The sequence below is a fragment of the Populus nigra genome, chromosome 6 (assembly GCF_951802175.1).
Source record: "Populus nigra chromosome 6, ddPopNigr1.1, whole genome shotgun sequence".
In the NCBI taxonomy this organism is placed as follows: Eukaryota; Viridiplantae; Streptophyta; class Magnoliopsida; order Malpighiales; family Salicaceae; genus Populus; species Populus nigra.
Window position 1 is genome coordinate 8,321,245 of NC_084857.1, and position 21,681 is coordinate 8,342,925.

At 34.4% G+C, this 21,681-nt stretch overlaps 2 protein-coding genes across 3 annotated transcripts; one reads left to right on the plus strand and one right to left on the minus strand.

Moving 5' to 3' along the window:
- Positions 1 to 232: 232 nt before the first annotated feature.
- On the minus strand, positions 233 to 5,052 carry LOC133696717 (uncharacterized). Of its 2 annotated transcripts, XM_062118983.1 has the most exons (7): positions 4,606 to 4,746; positions 3,370 to 3,432; positions 3,001 to 3,083; positions 2,782 to 2,904; positions 1,850 to 2,683; positions 1,475 to 1,691; positions 233 to 1,373 (listed from the first exon to the last, which is right to left on the minus strand). In XM_062118983.1, the coding sequence occupies exons 3-7, from the start codon at positions 3,013 to 3,015 to the stop codon at positions 832 to 834; spliced, it is 1,731 nt and encodes a 576-aa protein (XP_061974967.1). In that variant the 5' UTR covers positions 3,016 to 3,083; positions 3,370 to 3,432; positions 4,606 to 4,746; the 3' UTR covers positions 233 to 831. The 2 variants fall into 2 exon arrangements, with proteins under 2 accessions (XP_061974967.1, XP_061974966.1); XM_062118982.1 differs by lacking the exon at positions 3,370 to 3,432 and having other exon boundaries at positions 4,606 to 5,052.
- Positions 5,053 to 16,488: 11,436 nt separating this feature from the next.
- On the plus strand, positions 16,489 to 21,157 carry LOC133697470 (dihydrolipoyllysine-residue acetyltransferase component 4 of pyruvate dehydrogenase complex, chloroplastic). Its single transcript, XM_062120035.1, has 6 exons — positions 16,489 to 17,743; positions 17,874 to 18,065; positions 18,184 to 18,271; positions 18,389 to 18,459; positions 18,539 to 18,622; positions 20,800 to 21,157. The coding sequence occupies exons 1-6, from the start codon at positions 16,856 to 16,858 to the stop codon at positions 20,902 to 20,904; spliced, it is 1,428 nt and encodes a 475-aa protein (XP_061976019.1). The 5' UTR covers positions 16,489 to 16,855; the 3' UTR covers positions 20,905 to 21,157.
- Positions 21,158 to 21,681: the final 524 nt, after the last annotated feature.

Consider the following 21,681-nt stretch of genomic DNA (forward strand, 5'->3'; position numbering starts at 1 on the left):
CAGAAATATAAATATATAGGTTCCTAATGTTATCGAAGAATCACAAAATGCATCATACTTGCCACAGTGGCATTTGTCAGTTACACTACAACGCTGGTTTTTGCTGCTGAAGCGAAAAATACAGGAAAGCGGAACAAAAGGAAGTCCCAAAAGGCGGCACAGCTAATATCCGTTCAACTTAAACCACGCATAAAATGAAACTTGTCAATCTAAAACAGCTTGGGCATGGAGATAAGTAAGAAGGTAAAATTTTATTGCCAGAGACGATATACAGATACAAATCACAAGCAGAAATCATGCTGCAATAGTCTTTCAAGGGTACAAGTATATGCAGGGGTTAGAACTCTATAAGGTCATTCAAAATTGCTGCCTGATGTTTGTGGACCCCAGCGGCTACTGTTAGATACAAATACATAGCTCCGGTGAAGGAGCTTGGGATTGGATGCCATCACTTCTCAGAAAATAGTTTTCAAAACCGATGGCAATGGCCTGTAATCTATTGTGTTGCATCGAGTACATGCACCATGAGAATATGTACCTCTGAAAAGAGGAAGAACAAAAACTACATCTACTTGAGAGATGGACGAATAACCCTTCCACGTCCCAACAAAAAGAAGCCTGTCTCAGGCAGATTTATAAGCAGGCTTGTTAGAGGCTGAACAACAGAAAAAGAAAGAACCCCCAATGTACAGCAGCTCTCTTCGTCCACTTTCGAGGTCGTCAACATCAAAAATCTATCATAGGCAAGGATTCTATCGGCTACACATGTATACCTCTGCAAAAGATCAAAAAGTAACATCTGCTTGAGATATCCTAATAACAGGGAACCAATCATCTAGACATAACCAAGCTTGATAGAGGCTGCACAACAGCAGAGGTAAAGAGAGAATCCCCCATGTACTTGCAGTTCTCATGATCAACTTTCAGGGCAGTTGGAATCAAATATCTTTCACCTGAATTGGATCCGATGACTTCTGATAACCTTCGACCCCCACTATTGTTGAGGTGCATCTTATGGCCAGAACTCCCACTACCACGTCTTCTCTTCTTGATTGACCTCCACCTCAACTGGGCTAGCAAATTATCCTTTGAAAGATCTGGAACTACCTTCAATTCTTTTCCCATATCACATCCAGAGTCTAAAGAATAATCAATACATCCAGGGTTCCCTTTTCCTGATTGCCTGGTATCAGGAATAGCAGCCTGGGCCAATTTACTCTCATCAGATCTGAACTTTAATTGCTTTCTTTCCAAGCAGGATGACAAATGGGACAGAATGTCTGGTCGTCCCTCGATATGTATCCACTCATTTCCCACCCACTCTTGGGAAAGTCTTAGGTCAGAGCAACAGAAAACTGATTCCTTCTTTTCTCCTAAAAAATGTTAGGTTACAAAATTGAAGTTAACAAAAAAAAAATGACATGGGACTGAATAATGTTACAATTTCATTTCCAAGGAAAGAAAGTTTCCAAACCTGGGAAAAAGACATGGATTCTATCTTCAGATTCTTTTTGGACAATGACGCCTTCCCACCAAGCATCATTCCACCAAGCATCTACAGCAGTCCCCACATCAGCAATTGATGCAGCTCGGTCTTTATTGAACTGGGGGGTGGGACGGACAACAGTCCTTCCACCAATCCGGATAGCTAATTGGTCAGGAGCAGCAACCCTAGAGGCCAAAACCCATTCCTACAACATAAAACAACACTGTATGTTGGAGTGAACTTGTAAAAATATGGGCTTAACGGGACATAACTACATGCGAATGACTTCTTTATATCCCCTCCTGTTTTCCACAATGAAAAGCAAAAAAGTTTGCAAACATAAGGAGGTTTAACAATACACACCTCTAGTTTATTGGCTTCGTCAGCTGCATCACTGATATCTTGATATCTCACCTTCACCTTATCTTTGTGCTTCTTAATTATCGAAGCTCGGAACCAACAACCTCTAATACCACTATCCTGAGAAAGCACTTCAACTTCAGAGCCAACATGTAGATTTTGAGGATTTTGCATAACCTCTGTTGTGGACAAAAAGGCAGTATGCTCTTCTCCCCTTTGACTGCATATCTCATTTCCAGTTTTGCTGTCAATCCGACTGTTACGCAGGTTTTGCATGTTAAAACACCTAGAAGTAGTTGATTCTTTTCTGACAATGCAAAAATCATCATTGTCTTTTAATCTGCGAAGCCTCTTCTTAGGTCTCATCCTACTAGCATTATTGTCATGTCCTTCACCTCTCAAGCCATTGCCTGGATATTGGGAATTCGCCAGACACTTTGAAGGAATGACACTCAAATACCCAAGAATTTCCTGTCTCCAGTAACCTTCAACTTGAGTAATGTCAAAGTGATTAACATCTTCATTGTCGAACAGCTTGTCACAAACAAAAGCATTGAACCTAGTACATACAGCCTCATTTAAGAATTTCTTGAAATGCTGAGGACTCAAAACAGTGGCCACTCCATCTATGCATTCGATATTGAGATCTTGAAGACACAGAGAAAAGAAAATCTCTCTGTCATTAAAATTGTGAGGCAAAACAATACCAACCTCATCAATTTTGTGAAACCATCGTACCATAACCATTTTGTTCCCTTTCAAGTCCTCGTAGAGGTCTTCCAAGTAAGCAATGAGTCGTTTATCCTCCTCGGCTAAGACATAAACAAAGTCATGAATCTGAAATGTTTTCAAGTAAAGCACATAAAGAAGTCAGATACAATTGGGGGGGTGGAACTAGGGTCCACAGAAAGGAAAAAAAACACAAACACACTCACAGAAATTTTGACACCATTCCGGTAAAAAGACTCATAATGCTTTCTTTTCTTCCTGCAAACCCATGGAGAACCTAACCACAAAAATTCTGAAGAATAATGCCCCAGCTTTTGCGACTGAATATCCTAAAAAAATGAAAACAAGTAAGAATCAAAAAGGCAATGCCTGCATCCTAAATATCTCAATTTGAAACATCACTGAGTCAATAACACCACTCTTACCTTAAATATTTCCATATCGAACTGAGAAGCATCACTGTTATCCAAGGAGCCTGCTTGAAAGATTGGTGCTTGTAGAAGGGAACCTGAAATTCCATAGCAAACTCAAAAGTCAATAGATGGCCATCACTGAGGAAAGAGACAAAGGAAAGACAGAATAGGGAGCTGATGCAAAGAGGAGCGTACATAACCAAACGGGGAGCATTTAATGGTTTATCATCAGATAAAACCCATGGTACAAATGCAATTACACAAACAAGAGGCCTTGGCGTTTTTACAGGAGGGTATAATTTCAATATGACAGCATAAAAGGGTTGTGATCAGGAAATTTACTTATAAAGTAGGATAAATCTAGCCATGAAAGATCATAACCTAGATAGTGAAGGCATAAGCATCCGATGCTCTAACCAGCTCTTTAAAATTGAATAAGTATTCCTGCATCCCAGATCATCATCAGTTCGTAGTAACATGGCACAGAAATAGGTGATTATGACAAGGGCAGAGTTAATAGTTAGGGCAGTAAACACATAATAGGGAGAAGACATGAAAAAAGGTTAAGGAGAGCAGCCTGCTCTTAATAACGAGAGGGGTATAGAGCTAAAAAAAACTGATTATGAAATAATGGGCTGCTGGCCTGTAGAACGGATATTTAGAGCACCTATAGAAAAATTTGCTCTAATAAAGAGAGCAAGGATTTGAATATTTTATCTCCCTTCAGATCCAAAAACAAAGATAAATTATGAATTTGTTATTTGGACTTGGAAAGAAAAATTTACATTTCTAGATATGCTTGAACAAAAAGAAGTGTTTTCCATTATCACAAGAACACAATTCTTTCCTCCTTGAGAAATAAAATCTAGGAAAAAATAAGAAATGTCAAGAGATGCCAAAAAGAATTCACCCATCCTCTAGATGGGCACAGCACGCGAGGAATCCAAGGAAAGAAAATGGATAAGCGCATCTTCGAGAAGAAAAGGCACATGGACATGACATCATTGACAACAGCCCTAATTAGGGCATCTACAGGCATGTACTCGCCACGACAGATTGGAAACAGATACTTAAAGATGCAAACTTTTCAATTTGATATAATCGGTCATCTTTGGGCAAATTCTAAGAAAAAAGATTTTCCATATATTTCAATATAAATGATAAATTAAAGAAAAACATCCAAGTATATTTCCTATTCAGATCAGGAGAGGTAACAGATAGAATTCTACCGCGAAATAAGAAATCGCAAAACTAGGCGAGGGTGGAGACATCTTCAAAGATAAAATTCAAAGGCCTGAAAAAGCCCGTGCAGCAAGGGAAGCAGCAATAAACTGAAAAACCAGGCTAGTATTAAAACGAATTAAGAACAACACAACACAGCTCCGCGAAGATTTACATCCCCCGATGCAAATATCGGAAGAGTTTGAATTTTGGACTGAATTACAAAATCCACGATCGTATTTCCAACTATGCCAAGAAAAAAAAAACTGGGATCCAACATAATACCGCAAAGAACACAAACCCTTGAAAAGAAATCCCCTAAGCTTCGAGATTTTCGGAATTTAGAGGGAAATTAATAATAATAGAAAAGTTTCAATTAGGTTTTTGCTTATGTACCTGAAACAATTGAATCGAGCAAGTCAATAACCTCTCTTCTTGACTTCGGCTTCAGAGAGGGTGCCATAGGAAACAAATTCGACCGGTTCCTAATTTCAAAATAATAAGACATGTGCCGTGAGCTCTTCTCTTTCCCTGTAATTGCCAGGTCTTTTCCACCGTCGTTTCTCTTCAGATAATACTGCACCTCTCTCCTCCTTCTGTCGCTGGATACGTACACCTCCTCCCAGCTCACGTACCCCAGCGACGTAGCCTTCTCCGGCGGCGACCGAGTCCCCGACCTCTCCATCAATTGCTATTGAAAAATGAAAAATGAAAAACGAAAACGATAAGTATAAATGAAGAGGAGGATTAGGGTTTCTCTCTCTAGCCTCTCTATTTTATCATTTCATCTGTTTGTATCTTATCTCCGCCTGTTTATTTGAACGGGGATTTAAAAAAGGAGGGGTTGCTAGGGTTTCGTGATGTGGGGATTTTAAGGAGAGATGGGCGGTTACGATTGCGTCCACGAGGGTGCCACGAAGGAGAGGAGTTTGGAACTGCGTGGATTGCTATGGTGGGAAAACGAGTTTCCGTAAATACCCTTATTAATGTTCGCGAATTACCTTTGTGTTTTGTATTTTTGGTTACACGACACGTATCCTGTACGGGATCCAGGCAACAGACAAGGAACAAGTTGAAAGAGAGCGAGATAAGGAAGTGGTGCCCGCAATTGCCGGGTTCTTATATGGGAGACTCGCTCAGTCTATTTGCCAGTTGTCAGAAGAAATTAATTGTTTTCAAACTACTACCACTACAAAAATAATTGAATTAATTACTAGATTCAAAAAATTATGATAACAGCTTTATTTTTCAAAAAATGGTGTTATTTCGGATTTTGGTTTGGAAAATATGTTAAAAACTTTAATTTCACCTGCTGCCTGTTCATTATTCGGTGTATGTTTGGGAGTGTGGTTGCGGTTATTTTTTAAAGTGTTTTTTATATCAAAATACATTAAAATAATATTTTTTATTTTTTAAAAATTATTTTTAAGATCGGCATATCAAAACAATTTAAAATATATATATATATATAAAATATTTTTTAATAAAAAAATAAATATTTTAAAAATACGGATTGTCTCGCGTTTCCAAACAGAAAATAATAAATCCATGTTATTTTGAGTATCAAGATTTATAATTCAAATAATCAGACATTGCTTATATGTAAATAGCATTTAGATTTCCTAAACTTGATCCTGGATTGGATGCTGTTGATTGAGTTGAAGTGCGTATGTCATGTAAATAGATGTGCAGTCATGGATTTTTCGTGAATTGATTATGAGTTTTTAAAAGGGTGATTTTGATGATTAAAGTTTTGATTTCTTATTTTAAGATATATTGTGTAAGTGTATGTTTCGAATTGATTTTTTAACTATATGTCCGTGTATGCTAAAAATATTTTACTTTAAAAAAAATATTTATATTTCTTAATTATTTTAACGTGTTAATATTAAAAATAAAAATAAATATATTTTAATATATTTTCAATTAAAAAATATTTTTTAAAAAGTCCATATCCCACGTTAACCAACATACATTGAAGCCATTCTAGAGAGGGGGTGGGAATTTATAAACAAGTAAAGCCTATTTTATCGATTCGTTGTTAACTATAGCTTGATGAAAAGAAGACAAATCAATTAACTATAACCAGTGTATAGTTGCATCATAAATACATGAACATGTGGTTAGAAGTCGCTTAGTTGTAATTAGTTTACTGGGTTGTGAGATGCCCGCCTCGAATAAAAAAAATATGTACTTAAAAAAATATTCACTGTAATGAATTACTTGTTATTACTATTAAATTTGGTTTAATATATTAATTTTAAATTTTTTTTACTCTGATTTATTTTCTAGTTCAAATATAAAACTAAACCATATAGAAGTTAATATAATATAACTAAACTGATTTGATGGGTTCAAAAACAACTGAATTATTAGTAAAAAATATAACTTGATTTTTTTAAAAAAATAAAAATCAAGATGATTTTTTTTAATATTAAAACGTCCACAATTCCACATGATTGATTTGCCTTTGTGGCTTAATACGCTAAATTCACAACCAAGAGACTTTACTAGGTTTAAGATTTTTTATTTAAAAAAACTATGTTTTAACTGCATGATAACAGAAACAATTGTTTATAAAATTAAATATAAATTAAATATTAAGATATTTATTTAAAATTATGATAATTTTATAGAAAACAAACTAAAATAATTCAGGTATATAAATTCAATATCCAATAAATTTTAAATGATAAAAAAAAAGGAGATTAAGAGAAGTGCAAAAAAAAAAAAAGGAATGCAAGAAAGAAAAAGAAAGTAACACGTGGAGATGAGATATAATCCACTTAAAAAAAAATGTATCAGGCAATTTGCAAATCCAAAGTTTATTTTTGATTTTTAAACAATTATTTTTAACACTATCATTTAAAAATACATGACGTGCCGTGTAAACAAGCATGGTCAAACGAGATTTCTGTGTAACCGACGGCGGGAACGTCAATTGAAAAAATAATCGCTGGAGTTTGTGAACCACTTTCTACTTTGTTGTTGAAGAGGGTAACAGTAATTCCTTTTTGAACTTCCTTACACCGACGATTGATTCAAATCCCCCATAAACATCACCTCTAACAAATAAAAAAACATAGAGAAATCAAACCACGTACATTAACAAGTCAGGTCTAGGTGAGCTAGAAGAAACATAGGAATAACGATTGCACAAAAATATTTCATTTAAAAGAACTGTAAAAATATTTTTATACACGCCTAACTTCAAAAAAAGCAAAATATCTAACTCCAACTCAATGCTACCAACTCATCTGGGTTTTTTCGTATGAAGAAAATTATTCTAAAGCTTCACAGATAAAAAAATATTTTTAATTTTGATCATACATCAGATGCAATTTAGTAGATTTCTGTTGCGCATTTTAAAATTAATTTTTTAAAATATATAATATTTTTAAATGATCAATGCTATTTTATTCTCAATAATAATCTATTTAAATTTCAATAAGACTTTTTAGAGTTAACTAATAATCCTATCAATCATCAATGGAAATTATTAGTTGTGATCAATTTAAAATTCAATTAGAATATTTTTTTAATAGGTTAGTTACAGTCAATTTAAATTATTAATTAACTTAGAAGGTTAATGAATGACTATCAATAAAATTCAAATGTGTTGTTACTGATAGCTATTTCTCGACAACCTTTTTAAAGTGTGATAGTTTTTGAAAACCCTTTTTCAGATACCATTTGCAAGAAACACTTCTTTGCTGTAATAGAATTTCCCATTCCTGGTCTCCTCCCATCCTAGTCACTGTTTGTAGCCGTTGGTCGAGATAACGTTGTAGAAATTGCCGAATCAGTCTTGCCCTGGATGTTTCCTTACTTCCCTGTTCAAAATCAAGGGACCGCTACTACTGGCAATATATTCATAACGCTATGAATTTGAATTTAATGATTGCTTTTACTGTTTTATTCAATTCAATAATCCACTGGACTGATAATCCAATGTCCATCAATATCAAAGTTGTTCACACCCCTCCAGTTTTTTAATCGGTACAAGATTTTCTATACTGAAACATCTCAAAGACCGTTTCGAGAGTGCGCGCGTATATATGTTAAAAGTAGACTTTTTTAAATTAAAATAAATAAATCAACCTCATATATATATATCAACAAAAACAGCATGTCAAGCGTCTAAGAATATATTCTAAATTTTTTATCATTATCGGATATCTAAACTAAAAAAAAAACTAATTTAAAATTGTCCGTCACAATGAAAGTTAAATATCTAAAATAAGGAAGTTTGGATATGTTTCAGCCTTGAAACATAAAATAATCCGATATAAAATAATATTTTAATTGATATAGAATTTCGCTAGCTTTAGAGATGGAGGATTTATAACCGGAACAGTACTGATATTAGGTTAGTGCGGAAACTTCCTTCTGGACTGTTTGGAATGCACATAGTGTTTTTTAAAAAATTGCTTTTTTTATTTAAATTTTTTGATATATTAACATTAATAATATTTTAAAAAAATATTATTTTAATATAACTATATAAAAAAAAAACTTTGAAAACAATACTCACACCAATGCCATCCAAAGCTAAAACGACAAAATGGTTGCCACGAGCGAAGTGGCTGCCATTACAGAATTAAGAGACCCCACATTCCTGCCTTGTAATCAGATCAACCGCCCGCCTTCCTCCGGCTGGTGTGGTTGTGTAATAGCAATTATTTTTTAATATTTTGCAGCCCGCCAGTATAGCGTGAATGCACCGTGACTCCACGTTATGCTTTCCTTTTTTAAAAAATTCAATTAAAAAAGTCAATGATTGTTTCGAAACAAATTTAATAAACAATTGTTGCTCGATGAACAAATAGAACAGTGGTGAATAAAGGCAAAATAGGTGACGTAGTTCTGGGAAATGGCTCCAAGTGACAGCTAAGCCGGCCTCAGATTTAGCATTTTAACATTATCCACTGCATGTATGTGAGTGTCATACGTAATGTTTTTTAAAACAACTAAAATAATATATCTTTTATTTTTTAAAAATGATTTATGATAAGTTTAAAAATATAAAAAATTATTTTTTAAAAATTATATTTTTAGTTTTTAAATGCATGAATTTTTATTTTACTACTCGCAAAGGATTGTTTATGATTTTATATACACATTTAAATTTTTTTATGATTTGCAAATGCTAATGCAATTTGCTCGAGCTTGAATATTATTTTTATAAAATTAACTTTTTTAAAATAGATTATGTCGAACACTTGATGGGTAATTGTTTGGTGGGAAAGTTTTTTTTACTCATTTTGAGTTTAATTTTAACTAACCAATCTCCAATTGCCTGGTCTATTTTTTTTTTTTTTTTGTGTGTGTTCTCATATTTTAATATTATAAAAGAAAAAAGAAAAGAGAGAAACAAATACATATTTATGTACACCAAATCTCCTAATCTTGCATTTTTTATTTGTCATGGAGACCTATTTCCGAGAAGCCTCTAGTCTAGTCTTTTTATTCCGGCTTGTTAGGCAGCGTGCGTGGAGAAGGCTGGCATCTTCAGTCCACGTTCTTCGTTTCTTGCTTTAGGATCTTTGAATATTCTTAACGAGGCCGAGATATCGCTCTTTTCCAAAGCTAGAGTGATGTCGAATTATATTATATTCTCCAAAATATAGTAAGTGTTTGTAAAAAAAAATTATTTGAGATTATTTTTTTTTATTTTTTTAATGTATTGATATCATAAATAAAATAAAATAAAATTATTTTAATATATTTTTAAACAAAAAAATTGTTTTAAAAATTATTTGATATTTATGTTTAGTATTGTTTTGACGATTGATTTTTAAAATATTTTTTAATTAAAAATATATTAAAATAAATTTTTTTTTATTTTTTATATTAGCATAACAAAACAATAAAAAAATTAAAATTAAAAATTTTAAAAACATATTTCCCACCCAAAAAGTCTATAATACACGCTTGACAATCTAGTACATCGAGCATTTTCCGGAAAAAAATGGTTTATTCTCCGTATGCAAGAAACTTGTGTCCAGGTTCGTCTATTTCTTTTGGGTTTATTTTCAAAAGGCTAAATAGTAATGTGACCCTGAATTATTGATTGAATTCAACTTGATCGTTGATCTTTTAATTTTTTGAATATGATCCCTCGAACAGTCTCTGTCGGAGATTTGGGTGGGTGGGGTCGGAGATTTGGGTGGGTGGGTGGGTAGGGGGGGGGGCCGCATTTGCTCGGAAAATAATATACATCCACGTGTCTCCGTTTATTCCTTTGACCGATTACGAGATATTATTTTTACCCCACATGCTAATTTGAAGTTTGACCAATTATCAAATACTGATTTTATCCCATGTCTCTTTTACGAGTTTGAAAAAACAAATTATATATATATATATATATATATATGAATGATAGAAACAAAATTATGTTTAAGATAAGATAAGATAAGATAAAATATAACAAAATATTATACTATTGATATATATATATATATATATTATTGTTTAAGAGAATAATTAGATATTTTTTTTCTTATTTTATTTTAAATTGAGTATTGAGATTGATAATAGTATAATAACTATGGTTACAAAACCTGAATCATCTCGAAAAGCTACCTTAAGATTGGTCTGAATTTTTTTAAAAATTGAGGAATGATTGACCCGATCATCCTAGTAAAAAACCTGGATCGACCCATGACTCTATCAATTCGGGGTAAAACCCAAGTAAAATCTTGTTTGCTTTTAAAAAAATGATTAAAACAATGTCATTTTATCCTTAGTTTTTGAAAAATGAGGTTAAGCCTTACAATCTGTAACTCAATTCTTATTTGGGTTGACTCTCGAGTTGAGTTTTAAAATTGTAATGATGATTATTTTTATCATTTCATGTTTTAATTTGACAAGTTTAGAATTAAAAGTTTTTTATAATAGTAAAATATAAAAAATATTATATTTGAGTATCATATTTTACTATTTAAAAGTATACAAATTTACTAAAAAATTATTATATAAATATATTTAATTTTATACGTGGATAATTGTTTTTTAATTAAATATATTAAAATTAATCTTGTTTTTGTCTCTTTTGTCGCGTGAATACAGCATAACATGGCATATATCATTGGTTGTGGGTCGTAATTTTTTTTAAGGTAAGAAAATAATTAAGCATGGATAACGTGTCTTCCAGTAAAAAACAATTATAAATTCAAAATATTATATATGTGATATGGTATTTTTTTTTAAAAAATATCAATATGAAGATATATTTGATATTATATTTATCACACATGTGCGGCGTCGCGGCGATCGTCCTCTACACTCAATATGTGTGTATCTCATCTGGCAAATATGGGGAAACAAGGAATTCTTGTCTTTTTATCAATGGAAAAAATAGAATGAGAGTCGCCACATAATATTCTGGTCACTAGGAATCTTAACTGGTCTCAGAGATCGGGTACGGAGACTGGTTGCGTAAAGAGAAGGTATTAACACCACAAATACGTCCTACCCAAGGTAAGCTGCATTGTTTTATTGTCTGATAAAAATCTTAGGTCTTGTCATGTTTTTTAATTGTTTGTACGTCTATGGTTCAAGAAAAACCCTCCTCAATAAGAAGGTTTTTATCTTATAGGGCAAAGTCTAACCGTTCTAATTTCTATAAAAGAAAACTACCTTTTTAATATCGGGAGTACGTTTTATGTATAAATTCATAATCTATGATATTAAGAAAACAAAATATTTTTTTGGAATTTTTGAAATATTAGCCAAGTTCTCGTAACTTTAATAAACTGGTTATTAAAGCCAAAATGCATGCTAAAACATTTTTTTTTTTAAGTTTTCTTTATTGTATGAAAATATGATGTAATTTTTTCTTTGAGAGACTTGGCCGTATACATGAAAAAAAAATATTTTTTTCAAAGTTTTGACGAAAATCGTGTATTTTAATACCGGATTTGTATCTTTACGATATAAAAATACATACCGATATTAATCAACATGGTGTAGAAAAATACGCGAAAAAATCACAATTTTTTCCAAAAATGATTTTTTGAATATATATTTTTTTAGACTGGGCCGACTCGACCCAATAAAGAGGTTAGGCCGAAATACACCCAAACTGAAATTGGGTCAGGATTGGCCCAAAAGAGAACCTTGTTGTGGCTGGACTCAACCCAGTCGCGTGGGCTGGGCTGATGTTCCAGCTCAAAAAATAAATAGTGAGTTACTGTGCAAGCAGAACATGAGCACAATAACTCGTTATATATAATTAGTCGTTACTATACGCAGCACAGTAACCAGCTAATTATTTTCCACTTTGCTGCAGAACGTGAATTGCTCACGTTCTACATGCAAATGGTCAACACAACAGAGGAGCCAGAAAAGGGGAGGAGATTACCTGGAGTGAGGGAGCGTGGTGGTTGGGCCGACGGTGGCTCGTGGTGGGCGTTCTCGGTGAGGTAGCAGGCGATGATTCTTCTGCGGTTGTTCTTCTTCCCTTGATGTAGAGACACAACGGTCATGCTGGAGGAGCAGACGATGGCTTCGCTGATGAAGACGGTGGTTTCCCTTCCTCTCTGTTTCTGCTCTCTCTCTTGTTCTCTCTTATTCTTTGTTTTGTTTCAATTTCTCCTATGTTGCTGCTGGTGGCAGCACTGATGGTGGCAGAATGGCAGTGCTGGATGGTGGTGGCCAAATGCCACGATGTAGAGAGAGGAGCAGCTGCTGGGAACCTGAAAAGGATGATTTTTTTTCTAACTTTGGATCTGCTTCGTTCCCTCTCTTTTTCTGTTTTTCTTCTCTTCTATCTGACCTCTGTTTTCTATTCCTCTCTCCCTTCTCTCGTCTTGCTTCCCTCTATGTCACTGCCCTTCTCTCTTTCTCCAAAATTTTGCCCCCTCAGTTTCCTTTTTTTTCTTTTCTCCCCTCCTCCTTTTTTCTTCTGCGCGTCACTCTGTATTTATAGGCAGTTGGGGAGAGGTTCGCCATACCCTGTTCAAGTGCAGGGCATGGGTCTCCGCCTCATTTTTCTTCCATAATGCTTACAGGGTATGGTTGTGTGGGTATGGGTCATGCAGGTTTTTTGGGCAAGTGGGGTGGGAGAGAAAGTGAGCGGGAAAAAGATTTTAAAAGCCTTCTTCTCCCCTATCTCTAAACGGCACCGTGTTCCTTCCTCTTTTTTTTTAGAAAATGGATTGTAATCAGGAAGAACCCAAAAATGGATTATGACAATATTTATAAAAATATTAAGATGAAAACACATTAGATTGACTGCAAGTTAACTTGCCAAACATATAACTCTAGTTGTGAGATTGTGATGAACTATAGAAAACAAATCAAAATAAATTATGAAAATTGATTTCTAACCAACCCGGTGTTAAATGACATAATAAAAAAAACATACTGAATTAAAAAAAATAAAAAAACTACTCGATCTAACCTGTCAAACTTGTAATCTGGATCATGAGATCAAGATAATTCAATGTAGAGCAAATCAAAAAAATATACAAAACTCAATTCTCGACGAACCAACAATGAATGATGAAACAAAAAAAATCAATTAAAAATTAATAAAATCAACCAAGGTCAACCTAGTCAACCAAGGTTAACCTTATCACGACCTGAATCTCAAGTGCATGGCCGACAACTCAGGAGTGGTGTCGTAAGGACACTTCACCTACGCTAAGTCTTAGAACAAAAATATCAAAAGAATAATTTATTTAAAAATATACAACATTTCATAATTTTCCAATATATTATATTATTAAAAACTAATAAAACCAAATGATAGTTAAAACTAATCATCAATAATTAAAACAAAAATAATCATCCACAATACTCATTACATTGTCAAAATCTAAGCTTAATTAAAACAAGGTAATGGTGAAGCATCCAAAACACTGGATCAAAACTAAAATAAAAGCCTCGTTAAACAAACAAGGCATGCTGGCAAAAAATAAAGAAGCATGAACACTCAACAAGGTCAGTTCGCTAACAAAAACCAATGATCTGGAAATAATATAGAATGAGGAGTGAGTTCAACCAACTCGGTGAGAGGATAACATTTAATACATATCTTTGATATTATTAATTTGTAAGTTGTAAATATCTTGATATAAATATACATATTGAGCATATTAACATACAGTAGTAAAATACATGTCAAATATCATATGACACCCGAATGTGACCATCATGGAAGGATCAGTTGCCACAGTAGGTGCCTCTCTCACCAACTAGGTATACAAAATACTATGTGCACATGAACTAACTACTTTTCGTTGGCATAAAGTTACTGATAAGTCATATGTCAAGGCATAATAGATATCCACGTAATTATCAAAGCAATATATATCACATCAAATATAACAAATTCAAGAATAGATGAGTATTTGAAAAATCATACAACATATATAAATATTCAAAAAATTAATTAGTTGTACTCATCATATAATAAACATACATATTTATTTATATTACATGCATATTAAAAATTATCCCACTCATCCGAGAAAAATATAAAAGTAAAATGGATATCGAATGAAAGACCTAAAAATCTTATCAATGATCGTTAGAGGTACCTATAATGAATATACAAAATATATTAAAAAAAACTTAAAACAACATAAATAAAATACTCTAATATATAAAAGAAAATCAGGTTCTGTCTCATGAATTTACGGACAAAACAAATTTTTTTAGAAATCAGAGGCAAATTCACAATTTTACAAGAGTTGGATGATCAAATTGTAAATATTAGAAATACATAACAACACTGAAATTTCACCCATAATCCATCCTCCATTATGTTCATAATCTAAATTTACATTATAGGGACCAAATTGCAAATTTCTAAACTTTAGGGACTAAACTGTAAATCTCTAAAGTTGAGGGACTAAGTTGAAAATTACACAAATAAAATTTCAAACCGAGATTCATCATCCTTAAACTTATAAGAATAATGCATATAATTCCTAAATACACTTCAGGGGTCAAATTATAATTTTATAGAGTTCAAGGACTAAGCTGTAATTTTTATAAATCAATGATCAAAATAAAATTTCATCATCTTCAACTTCAAGACCATCCTGTCCAGATTTTCCAGCAAAGTTTAAACAAATTTCTTAACTCGTAACAAATCAATTAACAAATTATTTTCTAATAACACACTCAAAATCAATTATTTAAACCTTAAACCCATAATAATCATGAATCAATCTTAACAACATAAACTTTAAATCCTTATAAACCTTAATCTCCTTTTTAATTCTTCCATAAACAAACCACAATTGAAAGTAACACGAGAGGAAATCACTTGCTTGCTACTTTCACATTTCTTGAACCTAAAATCTCAAGATCAAAAACTGAAATATTTGGTTTTATGAGGGGAGGGTCACGACAACCATATGAATTAGAAGAGAGAAAATAATTCTTTTGCAACTTTTTCTTATATACTTAGGTTAACTTAGGTTGAGCTTGGGTTGACTTGAGCTTGAGTTTGGGCTAAAAGTTAGGGTTTTACAAATCCAATATTGAAAAAAAAAGTTGCTGAAATGTGAAATTGAAAATAAAATATTCCATTAAAAAAGGATAAAAAATAAACCGAATAATCTCGTGTTAACCTACTAACCTCCAACTTGGATCATAAATTCGAGATAACCCCGTACAAAGCAAAAAAATTTTAAAAATACAAAGCCCAATTAAAAAAGAACAAAAAACTAAATAGAGTAAACTTGGTTCCACATGTCAAACATGTGACAAAGTTTATGAAATTGAGATAACTTCATATAAAACAAAGAAAAAACCACAAAGTTTAATTCGCAATTAACCCAATATTAAATAGTAAAATTAAAAAAAATAATTAGAAAAAGTAACAAAAAATAACCCGAGTTAATATAAATTTAACTTGTTAAACCCATGACTTGAACCATAAAATTAAAATAAATTCATAGAAAATAAATAAAAAAATTATGAAGCTCTTGTTCCTAAGGGATCTAATTTTTAAGGTTGAGATTAATAAAAAAAATCACAAATTATAATTACTAAAATAACACAATATCAAAAGAAGAGTGAAACTGAAAAAAATAAAAAATAAGAGGTGAAATTAAAAGAAAAATAAAAAAACACCATACTATTTTAATGAAGGGATTTAATCATACTTTTTAGTATTTTATTAATTAATAATTTTAATGCAAGCATTATACATCGAGACCTTGTCCGATGAATTTTTCACTTCACCGCACGAACCAACACCTCCACTGCCTAGCGGTGCCCAAAAAAAGTATATCTCAATCGACAACAATACAACATCACAACATCAGGGAAGAAAATAACACTCGGGGGAGTTGGAACTTCCAATGAATTGACAGTGGGAAGCTTAGAAAGCTAAGCTCAAAAGGAGCGAGAGAAAAAAGAAGTGCACGAAAGATGAAAAAACATTGTGTGCTAACAAACTTGACGACTAATAAAATTAAAGGGAAAAGCCACGGTAGCGGGCGATGTAAACACAGCGGGGGTAGCTCTTTCTCCCAACCAACTTCATCACCTCGTCATCTCCGCCCCCTCCCCTTGTCTTCCACTTTTTAGCTCTTCCAGTCGCTATTCCCCCTCATTTCATTCCCCCTCTCTTTCGCACTAGCACATTCTCCGTTCCAGTCTCTAATCTCTCTTCAACCAAATGGCTTCATCTCCCTTCCTCTCCAGAATCCCCATCAACAACAAAACCATTTCCTTCTCCTCCTCCCTCTCCCCTTCCTTCCCTTTCTCTCCCTCCACACTCTCCCACCGCAAAAGAAATCCAAATGCCTTGAGAGTCCAAGCCAAGATCCGCGAGATCTTCATGCCTGCTCTCAGCTCTACCATGACCGAGGGCAAGATCGTCTCCTGGATTAAATCCGAAGGAGATGTTCTCTCTAAAGGCGAAAGCGTCGTCGTGGTTGAATCCGATAAAGCCGACATGGATGTCGAGACCTTCTACGATGGCATTCTCGCCGCAATTGTAGTTCCCGAGGGTGAAACCGCTCCAGTTGGCGCTCCAATTGGACTTTTAGCTGAAACTGAAGAGGAAATTGCGGAAGCCAAGGCGAAAGCTGCCTCCAAAGCTGGTGGTTCGAGTTCACCTGCTACTCCCATTTCTCCTCCTGATTCTTCCACTCCCGCTCCTGCAATTCCGCAACCACCTCCTGCTCCGGCTGCACCTGAGGGACCGAGGAAGACGGTTGCCACGCCGTTTGCGAAGAAATTGGCTAGGCAGCATAAGGTGGATATTAATAAAGTGGTTGGAACGGGGCCGTATGGAAGGATAACTCCTGCTGACGTGGAGGCAGCTGCGGGAATTGCTGTATCAAAGCCGAGTGTGAGTCCAGCTTCCCCTGCTGCCGCTGCTGCGCCAGTTATGGCTGCAGCTAGTTCCTCGGCTCCTCCTCCGCTACCGGGGTCTAATGTTGTGCCATTTACTTCAATGCAAGGGGCTGTTTCAAAGAATATGGTGGAGAGCCTTTCCGTTCCAACTTTTAGGGTTGGGTATCCAATCACAACTGATGCTCTTGATGCATTATACGAGAAGGTACATTGTGTTAACTATTAGAATGCATCCGTTCATTTTGTTGGTAATGGTAATTTTATTGACTTGATTATTGAGGGTACGAGATGTATGAGTTCAACTTGTTTGATGATATCATTATGGTTATTTTCAGGTTAAACCGAAGGGTGTGACAATGACTGCATTGTTGGCAAAAGCTGCGGCGATGGCACTTGTTCAGCACCCAGTTGTGAATGCAAGCTGTAAAGATGGGAAAAGCTTTACTTATAACAGTAACATTAACATTGCAGTAGCTGTGGCAATCGATGGTGGGTTGATAACCCCTGTTCTGCAGGATGCAGATAAGGTAATCTTGTTATTTAATCTATATGATTCTCGTTTTATTGATGGATGATCGATTTTTTATTGGTGTCAGGATCATGACCATGTTGAATTTAAATTAGTAAATTGCTTTGTTGGTGTAGTTGGATCTATACTTATTATCAAAAAAATGGAAAGAGTTGGTGGAGAAGGCCCGAGCAAAGCAGCTTCAGCCCCAGGAGTATAATTCAGGTTTTTACTATATGAGTTTTTTATTTTATTTTCTCTCTCTCTCTGTATCCGCTGAGGGGCTTGGATTCATGTTAAAAATCTTTTTGGAGTGATAATTATAACTCTATTTGTACGCAGGGACTTTCACTCTATCCAATTTAGGAATGTTTGGAGTGGACAGATTTGATGCCATTCTTCCTCCAGGCCAGGTGAGTAGTCATAGACAGGTCCTTTTTTTTTTGTCATGACTTTTTAGAAATTTACTAAAAAGTTGGAAACAATGTTCAGGGGGCTATCATGGCTGTTGGAGCATCAAAACCAACCGTGGTGGCTGATAAAGATGGATTCTTCAGTGTGAAAAGTAAAATGCTGGTGAGTGAGATTTCTATTCTTTTATCATTTTCTGTCTGAAAACAAACAAAGGTTTGAAAACATTAGAGACTATGATAGAACATTTTTCTTTTAAATCAACTTTGATGTCAGTTTTCATGTTTTGAAATTATCAGTAATTCTGTAATTCATACTTATGGCATCCTTTTACCAATTGATTAAATCTTGGGAAACTTGAAGCCTTCTGTGGTGGAATATATAACATAATTACTCAGAACTATCACTGCAATTTTCCTTCATCAGCACATGAGCTGAGCCAATGTCAGGCATTGCATAAGACTAATTAGGAAATTCTTGAAAGATCAAGTGAAATTCTCTTCAAATCTTCATTTGACACTGACTTGTGCTTATTTTATTTCAGCTAAAGCTTCTCCCAATTTCACTTATTATTAGTAAAATAACAATAGATCAACACCCCTGGCCTAAATAAATCTTTCAGCTCATTGCCTTGAATTATGAACTACACGCTATTATAATTCTCTCTCTCTCTCAGTTTCGTGATCAGTAGCCTTCAAATTAGGAATTCCTTGTACATATCCATGAGGCTTATAGATGGCTCTGGATGTTGGTTTCTACACTGCATAGCTTTCCAGTGGTTACGCTGTCTAGCTTAGTGACTCCAATATACTGTCATTAGTGGTTATGCTCGACAAATCTGCTGGTTTCATGGGTTAGAAGTGATGTGGTTCATACTAGTTTCTGAAACATGGAAGACTGGAATGGATAGGGACGATGGGAAGTGTAAATTTCATGAGATTATTGTGGCATAATGTGATTTTAATTTGACCTCAGACTGTTAGAAGTGAGTTCTCTTTGGTTCAATTCAACTTAAAGATACTGTTATAGTAGTCAAAGAGGTAAAATATTTTGTTTGATCCATAATCTAGTTTGTTTTATGTGCATCAGAGGTCCTTGGGTGGAGTGGGGCTGTAAGAACAAAAGATTTACTAGTGCATAGCCATTGACCTTAGCATATGGTTTGTTGTTCATCTGAGAAAGTGATTTACATTTCACAGTAAGCATCAATTATTCCTGGTGCTAAAAGCTAACATTGATAAGCTTTAATCTACTGATGATTAATCTGAAATGCAATTCACTTTCCTGGATGAAGCATAGTTCAAGAAGTACAATTGTATCAGATAACTTGTACATATCAGACACAAATTCCTTCTCATCAGCAGTTTGATCATGAACCTCCTTGTCACCATTTTGAAAAACAATATCATTGTTTTTCCTGGTGAAAAACAATATCATTGAACTTCAACTTGAGGTGCCAAAAAATGCTGCCATTTCTTCTTACCTCTTTGGATTATTTTACCAGAAGAAAACCCACTATTTCTACTTATAAGTGCCTCGGCAAGCTTCTCAATCTTCTTTTTTGTAATCAATTTATCTATTTTCCTTTTGGGGTCTGTCTGTGATTGGTCTCAGAGGAGCAGGGGCACTGGGTTAGTTAAATACACAGGATCACTAAGTGATGTTAAGTGACCTTGGTCTCACAATTATTTGGTTTCATACTTCAGGAGGGATTATGCAAAACCTCTATGGTTGTCTCATGCTCAAGTGATTGGCCTTTTTCTCCTTGAAATATTTTGTGACTAAATCATCAGAGTATGTAAACTAGAATTAATTTTGAAACTATAGGTATAGGAACTCCTTTTGTGTCTTTTTCTTGGAATTTTGTCCTCGAAAAAATTCACTGGTTGCTAGTTGAAATACTGTTGCTGGAAAACGATATTTCAACTAGATGTTAACTTGAAAGGCAACCAAAGTTTTAGCTCTAAGGAGGAAACATCAATGGAAAAGTCATATGAGCGAACCTCAAGTGCTGTATGCTCTCTGGAGGGGAACACAATCCCTGCTTTGGTGCTGTTCTGATTATTTATGGTCCCTGGCACCTATCCTCTGAGATAGATTAATATCTCTTATTGCTAATGGGATTGTCATGCATTAGGTCCCTTTGCTTGCCCTTTGTAGGTTATTGTATGTTATCTGATATTCTTGAAAATCAAAGTATGTTGCTATTTGGTCATTTGATGTTGTCAAACATCAAACACAAAAGAGCTCCATAGCTTGCAGGGGATGTACCTTTCAGCTTTCCTTCCAAGCAAATGGTTCTATAGGATACTCTAATTAAATTGGTGTTTGATTGCTTTCAGGTGAATGTGACAGCTGATCACCGAATCGTCTATGGTGCTGACTTGGCTGCCTTCCTCCAGACCTTTGCTAAGATTGTTGAGAACCCAGAAAGCCTGACATTATAGATGTTCCAGATTTTTATAGAAAGAATGCAGTTGACTCTGGCCCCTATTCTTTGGTCTTTGGCGAGATGATGGCATGTCTAGCGAGAAGAGCACTGGGCACATGGAGCTGGTTTTGCACTGCCTAAGTGATACCGTGCTTCTTGTATTTCCTCTTACCTTGATTTTGTAAGAGTTTCAGTACCAGGACAGATACTGTTGATTATAATTTTAAAGATGAGAATAACGAGCTAGTTCTTGAATGTTTTTGACAGAAGCCAGGGTAATGTTTTGCCACAAACATAGCATTTGGATAAATCTTTTGATGATAAATTGGGATAACGGTGGGTATCAGGATTTAGACTGTACTGTTTGATTGGTTTTGAAACGTAAAACATTAAAGAATTTCCCCCACAACTGCGAACTGATAAAGGTGGTAAAACTGGAATGTGATTCAGTGGTTGGTACCAGAAGGAGATCATGTCATGCGTCCAATTTGGATCATAAATTTCATGATATACCACTTTCAAAACCACCAGATTTCTTCCCTTCAAAAAAGAGATTCAGTACCAGGCATCAAAACAACATCTCGTGGACAGAAACTAAAGAGGTCATTCACTAATAGCAGGCATTAAAGTCTAGAAAGGAAGGGCATATGCTCAAGTGAAACAACGTGAAGATAAAGCCTTCCCCAGGACCAAGTCCTTAACACTGAAACGTGGGATAAATAACCAAAATACAATCTAACATGTTGCTGAAGGATTCAGGTAGGTGTTTGGACTCTGGCTAATTATGATATTA

What these genes read in the sequence shown, in the direction of transcription:
- LOC133696717 (XM_062118982.1), bottom strand. Translation starts at nt 4,894, where the DNA reads ATGGAGAGGTCGGGGACTCGGTCGCCGCCGGAGAAGGCTACGTCGCTG. An exon ending in GGAATGGTGTCAAAATTTCT is followed by an intron (nt 2,684 to 2,781) that starts GTGAGTGTGTTT and finishes AAAACATTTCAG; the next exon opens with ATTCATGACTTTGTTTATGT. An exon ending in ACGAAGCCAATAAACTAGAG is followed by an intron (nt 1,692 to 1,849) that starts GTGTGTATTGTT and finishes TTTATGTTGTAG; the next exon opens with GAATGGGTTTTGGCCTCTAG.
- LOC133697470 (XM_062120035.1), top strand. Translation starts at nt 16,856, where the DNA reads ATGGCTTCATCTCCCTTCCTCTCCAGAATCCCCATCAACAACAAAACC. An exon ending in TTGATGCATTATACGAGAAG is followed by an intron (nt 17,744 to 17,873) that starts GTACATTGTGTT and finishes GGTTATTTTCAG; the next exon opens with GTTAAACCGAAGGGTGTGAC. An exon ending in GCCCCAGGAGTATAATTCAG is followed by an intron (nt 18,272 to 18,388) that starts GTTTTTACTATA and finishes ATTTGTACGCAG; the next exon opens with GGACTTTCACTCTATCCAAT.